This window comes from Macrotis lagotis, chromosome 4 (genome assembly GCF_037893015.1).
Source record: "Macrotis lagotis isolate mMagLag1 chromosome 4, bilby.v1.9.chrom.fasta, whole genome shotgun sequence".
In the NCBI taxonomy this organism is placed as follows: Eukaryota; Metazoa; Chordata; class Mammalia; order Peramelemorphia; family Peramelidae; genus Macrotis; species Macrotis lagotis.
This window is the reverse complement of record NC_133661.1, coordinates 33,863,191-33,869,554: the sequence shown is the minus strand read 5'-3', so window position 1 is coordinate 33,869,554 and position 6,364 is coordinate 33,863,191. Positions and strand designations below refer to the sequence as shown.

The window sequence follows — 6,364 nt, the reverse complement described above, 5'->3', positions numbered from 1 at the left end:
CTTCCCTCTTTCTTTCCTATGCTAATGAAATAACAGGTCTGGTTGAATCTGGTTCAAGGATTGGTTCTTATTATCCATGTGGCACTGAGCATATGTGGGCCTCAGTTTCCTATGTAAATTCAGCATGTTGAGCCTTTATCGGTGGAGTTTCAGGTACTATGAGAGGGAATGAGGGAGATGATTTGGGGGGCAGGCAACCCTGTTTATTATTCTTCAAGTCATATCCTATGGTCGTCTGGCCCTTGAGTGTTCCTCTCAGGGTGCTGAGTAGTGTAAAATCAGCCTTGAGAATCCCCTTCTGCTTGGGGTATAAGCCTGGCTTATATGATGAGATCCAGGGGCCATGTTTTGTTGGGGAGGGCCAAGTCAGACGGTCCAAGGACTTTTTATTTACAAAAGAGCAGTATGGTCCAGCCCAGAGGTCACTGCACTGCAGTATCTGAGAGGCAGCCAGGTGATACAGTGGATACATGTATGGAAGTATGAAGTTGGGAAGATCTGAATTCAAATCCAGACTCTTAGTCACTGTGTGATTCCGGGCTCCTCTCAGTGCCTCAGTTTCCTTAACTGTAAAATGGGAATAATAATAATAGCTTCTCCTTCACTGGGGGTTGTTGTTGTAAGGATAAAATAAGATAAGATGGTAAGACACTTTGCAAATCTTAAAACTCTATGTAAATGTTAGGTGTTATTTGGGTTCAGTTCCTGAGTTTGGGTTGACCAATTGTGTCGCCTTAGGCAAATGATTTCCCTTCTCTGTGGGCCTCACTGACCTTGTCTGTAAAATAAGAGGGGTGCACTGGTCATTTTCACCCTGGAGACCCCCCGCCCAGATCTGTGATCCTACATGATTCTCTCTCTCTCTCTCTCTCTCTCTCTCTCTCTCTCTCGTCTCTCTTTCTCCAATAGCTTTACCTCCTCTATGAAAACCATTCCTCCATCAGCTTCCATGACTAACTAGGGTGATGGGATGTTTCTGCCCCAGGTGCTCTCTGGGGGTGAGGGATACGTTGAAGATGCTGGCAGCCCCCAGGAGAGGTCTTTGACTGCCCCAGCAGCCCCGGGGCCTCCCTACAGAGAGCTGTCAGCCCTGGGCCAAGAGGAGAAAGGCAGGGACTGTGGTTGACACACAATGATTTCCTTGATTCAGTTGGGGGCCCTGGATGGAAACTCACTTGCTTGGGGTATCTGAGAAGCCACATTTCCTGTGTGGGGATGCTCGCCCTTGCGAAAGGAGCCGGAGTGTTGGAGATGACAAGAGAGCACATCTCGGCAGAGGCCCAGGCCTGGGGGCTGGGGGCTGGGGGCAGGGGGAGAGCTACGAGCCACCCTCCCTGTGGGTTCCTGTCTCCTTTCCTGCCTTCTGTTGCTCATTGCTTGCCTTCCTATTGGTGAGGGGAGGCTGCTCTGGCTCTCTGGGCTGGGCTTGAGGGGCCATCACTTTGAGAAGAGATTCTGGAGGTGCAGGAGAGTTCTTCTGCCAGGCAAAAAGGGCAGGCCTGGGCCTTACATCATCAGGCAGCTTCTACTTCCTCATTTTAACAGCTTCTGGACTCCTCACCAAAAAAAAAAAATCAAAACAGGTTCAGCCCCCTTTTTTTCTTTTTACTTTTTTTTCAAACTTCAGTTCACATTGGGTTTCCATCAACAGCTCAGAGAGAAAGAGCGCAGCAAGCAGAGACACACCCCAAGTGACTGGAGGGGTGAAGCTCTCCCCCCTCCTTGGTTGGTGGCCTGGCTCAGACCTCTGCAGGCTGCTCTGCTGCCTCTGGAGAGACCTGGACGAGGACCTGGCCCCACCATGACCCAGCTGCACTTCAAAGATGCTTTCTGGGTGAGTGAGTGGCTTTCTCTTTCCCCAGGAGCTGTCTGTCACCTTCCCTCTCCCTCCCAACATTGTCCATTTGGATAGAGGTCGCTGTGTTTGATGGAGATTTTGTAGAAGTGACAAGATGAAGGACAAGGGCCCCCTTGGAAGTGACCGTCCTCTCCCCCCAGCTTCCTTTTGCTTCTCTAACTGTGAGTCCTGTTCATCCCTCTTGATGAAGAGAGGGCTGAGAGTTCATGGAAGTCTACATGGACATTTCTTTCTTTCAATGTCAAACTTTGGTTCTATTTTCTGTTGTCTTCCTAGTCTTCCTAACCTCTTGCCTGCATCCTGAGCATCTAAGTGACATGAGGCTCTCTGTCTCTCTCTGTCTCTGTCTCTGCCTCTGTCTCTCTGCCTCTGCCTCTGCCTCTGTCTCTATGTCTCTCTCTCTGTTTCTCTTTGTCTCTGTTTCTCTTCTCTCCCTCTCTCTTTCTCTCTCTGTCTCTCTCACCTCTCTCTCTGTCTGTCTCTCTCTGTCTCACTGTCTCTATCTCTGTCTCTCCTCTCTCTGTCTCTCTCACCTCTCTGTCTGTCTCTGTCTGTCTCACTGTCTTTGTCTTCTCTCTCTCTCTCTCTCTCTCTCTCTCTCTCTCTCTCTCTCTCTCTCTCACCCACCTTATCAGTATTTCCTCCTCCCCTTTGTGGCACAAGGTCTCCTCCAGACTCCCGGGTACTGGGAGGAAACCCCCTGGTTAGCCACAGGCCTTGGGTGCTACTGAGCTGTGACCAGCTTGGGGAGTAAGTGGGCTCCGAGCGGAGCCAGCCTCCCTCTAGGCACTTCTGTGAATGGGATCCATATTGTAGAAAAGGTCAGAGAACCATCTAAACCCAGAGAAATGATCAGGACCTTCTATATGGTAGGCGATTTACCAATATTAACTCATTTGAGGTCCTCACAAGAGCCCCAGGAAGCTGGCACCGTTATTCATCCCCATTGATGTAACTAAGACAAACTGAGATTAAGTGACTTGCTCAGGGCCATGCAGCTAGGAAATGTCTGAGGCTGGATTTGAACTCAGGTTTTTCTGACCGCAGGATCAGCTCTGGGAATGCCCTTGGGTAGTATGCGGCTTGGAGGAGTGAGGATCATAGATTCCCAAACTGGAAGGGACTTTGATAATTATCCTTCTTTTACAAGGAGAGGCAGGGTTCGTGGTGTGTTGACAGAAGACCTGAGCTCACCACGTGTTGGTTTTGTGACCCAAATCCAGTCACCCATTTCCTTGAGCCTGTTTCCTCATGCCTCTCAATAGAATAATAATAGAATGTACCTCATAATGCTTAGCTTAATAAATGATGGTTGAGTGAATGGATGAAAGCATAGACTTGTTTCAAGGTTCAGAAAGTTTTGCAAACCATGTCATTCTGGGTGATTTCAGCCATTGCCAATATAATGTGTGTGTGTGTGTGTGTGTGTGTGTGTGTGTGTGTGTGTGTGGTCAGTTCTGACTGAGAGTTGAAAGGGAACCCAGAGGCCAGCAGTCTAACCTGCTCATGTTACAAAGAAGACAACTGAGGCACAGAAAAGGGAGCTCACGCAATGCCTAAGGGCTAAGGGCATAAGATTTATCTTGGCCTCTGGTTCTAAATTCAGTAGTCTTTCACTGTGTGGAAGGAACTAAGAATGGGGCACCTTTCCCCCAAGGTTGGCACGGCCAGGTCCTCTAGTCCATCTGGACCCGGTCACCTCAACAGCTTCCCAGACAAGGGATGGGAGGCTCATTACCTCATAGGGCATCACATTCTGTGGTGGAGAGCACTGTTATTATTGGTATTGGACTTCAAGTCCACAAGTATTCATTAGGAGTTTACTATGTGCTAGTCAGTCATTCACCAAGCATTTATCAAATGCCTACTGTGTGCCATTGAGTCACTAAGCATGTATTAAGTGCCTACAGCTTGCCAGTCAGCTACTCATCGAGTCTTTTAAAAAGTGCTTGCTATGTGCCAGCCATGCAATAAGCATTTATTATGTGCCAGGCAGTCAACAAGCATCTTATAGAGCCAGCATTTATTAAGTGTTTACTGTGTACCATGGAGTCACTAAGCATTTATTAAGTACCCATGTGCCAGGCAGCCAAGTCATCAACATTAAAGTGCCTACAATGTGCCAGCCAGTCGGCATGCACTTATTAAGTACTTACTGTGTGCCAGCCAGTCATAGGCATTCATTAAGCACCTATTGTGTATTAGGTAAGTGCTGAAGATACCAAAAAAGACTTGCTCTCAAGCCTCTTCTGTCCAACAGAAGAAACGACAACAACCTGCACACTAGCCATAGCCAGAATAAACCAGGGATGATCTATGGGGGAAGGCACCACAGGTAGCCTGCCTTTGCTCCTATACTTCATTCATATTTCTACCCACCCCTGCCTGGTCTCTGACACATCAGTCCTTCACCTTCTTGAAGACAATGATTCTATTTTCCCAGCCTTCTCTTTCCCAGTTCAGAACCTACCAGTTCCTCTGACCAGTCTTAAATGGCACAACTGCCAGGTCTCTCTCACTTTCCCATTTACCCTCCTGTGACCCTATCTAGCTTGACTCTCAGAGTGGAGGTATGGGCAGAGGACAGTGGGATTATTATCCAGTGGTTCAAGATGACATGGGCTTTAAGGATTGTTGGGTCATGCTATTGGCTCAGCCTGCCCCTGAGATCTACCAAAAATAGCCCCCAAATCTCAAAGTTGGATGGGGCTTCAGAAGCTAATTAGCCCAACCTGACCTGAATAAGAAATCCCTTTGACATCAACTCAGGTTAATGTTCCTCCATCCTTTGCTAGGGATCTGGGGAAGCCCGCTTCCTCTGGAGGAGCTCATTCTACTTTGGATGGCTCTCATTGTTAGGAAGCTTCCTTTGAGCGACATTATGGAATAGTGGAGCGTGTACTAGACTTGCCTCAGTTTCCTCACCTGGAAAATGGAGTGTGGGGGTTGAATTCAGTGACCTCTAAGACACCATACTACCCTAGGTCTTTGGTTATGACATGTAGGATGAGATATTTATTACCCACACTGGTGCTGAATTGATTTTTTTCTTAGTCCATTAAAGATTTTGTGTTTCTTGAGATGAGACCTGTTGAAGATGCTCCAACTGCTCAGTGAGTTGAGGTTAGACTGGGCCTCTGAAAGGCAGCTGCATGCTAGAGATATGGTGGGGAATAATATTCAGGGAAGAGGGTTCTTGGAAGAGCTAGGGGTTGTTCTCAGTGACACGATGGAGGGCATGGGTAGGTAGTGGTGAGGGCTGAGGAACAGCCAGAAATAACTTCTTGAGAAGCCTTGCCCTGCTCAGAGCTCCGGCTCTGTCATGATGCTCCCTGATCTGGAGCCCCTGCTCTACTCTGTGCCACCCTCCCCTGCTCCAGGGGTTATACCTGGGCAAAGGTCACAGCTTCCACCTTCCCTGTGTCTTCACTTCTGGCTAACAAGAAGGGTTTCGATTCAACTTCATCAGGAGCCTCCAGATTGCCCTTCCCTGTGAAGCCTCTGGCAGGACAGAGGGAATCTGGATCTGGGTTCTAGGTCTCTGGGAGTGTCTTAAAGCCTGGGAATTTGAACTTGGAGGGACCTGAGACATCATAGAACCATTGCCACCTCCTATATGAGGCCTTTCTGAATTTCCTCTCCCTGTTAGGGCCCCCACCCCAACTGACTTTGTATGTATTAAAGCCAAACTTCATGTGACTTGTATTCCCAGAGTCCACTGCTGAGTGCTTAGTAAACAAAAGCTTGCTTAATTGTTTTATAGAGGAGATTAAGACCCACATATGTTGAGACTTTGACTAGGAACCAAGAACTCAGGTGCACTATCTTGACTGAGCTACAAAACTGGTCATTTTTGCCTCAGTTTCTTGATCTGGAAATTAGAAAGAATAATCCTAATTCAGTGTACTTCACAAGGTGCTGTATCAGATGAGGCATTAAGGACACTACCAAAATAGACTAACTATATAGGGAAGTTCAAATGTGAGACTTTCTTGTCAATCTTTGAATCTGTTCTTTCACCTCCTGGAGTTGTTTGAAATGCTAGTAATAATATCAACAATGAGAGCCATCAAGGCTCACAAACCTCACTTATCCAGAAGAGAAGATACTGAGATGGGATCAGCTCCCTGATCTGCTTCATGCTATATGACCTTGACCCAATCTTTTAAGCTCCCCTTGTTTCATCATCAACATGTAGTATGAGGAGGACCTTGAGGTCCACTCCAGTTCCAGATGCAATGATCCCAAGTCATTTATGTGGCTGTGTCGCACCTGTTAGTGATACAGATGAAAGGAAGTCAAAAAAGACACTGAGCAAGTAGCCCAGATTGCATTTGAATGAAAGATTTTGGAGCTTACGCAGAGAGTCCCTGAAGCCTTGTTCAGTATTTGTTGACTCTTTCTTTGTACACTGTTCTAACAACTGGATCATTTGGTTCCTGAACTCATGAAACAAACATTAGAATAGCCCTTGGAATCCCAGAGGTCATCTAATCTGAAATAGGA

At 47.3% G+C, this 6,364-nt stretch overlaps 1 protein-coding gene across 1 annotated transcript in view; it reads left to right on the top strand.

The window, feature by feature from the left end:
* Positions 1–1,367: 1,367 nt before the first annotated feature.
* The window catches only part of PSTPIP1 (proline-serine-threonine phosphatase interacting protein 1), a 98,936-nt gene continuing 93,939 nt past the window's right edge, over positions 1,368–6,364 (top strand). The window contains exon 1 of the mRNA XM_074232477.1: positions 1,368–1,834. Coding sequence (XP_074088578.1) covers positions 1,802–1,834 — 33 coding nt within the window. The 5' untranslated portion in view covers positions 1,368–1,801. The remainder of the gene's footprint in view (positions 1,835–6,364) is intronic.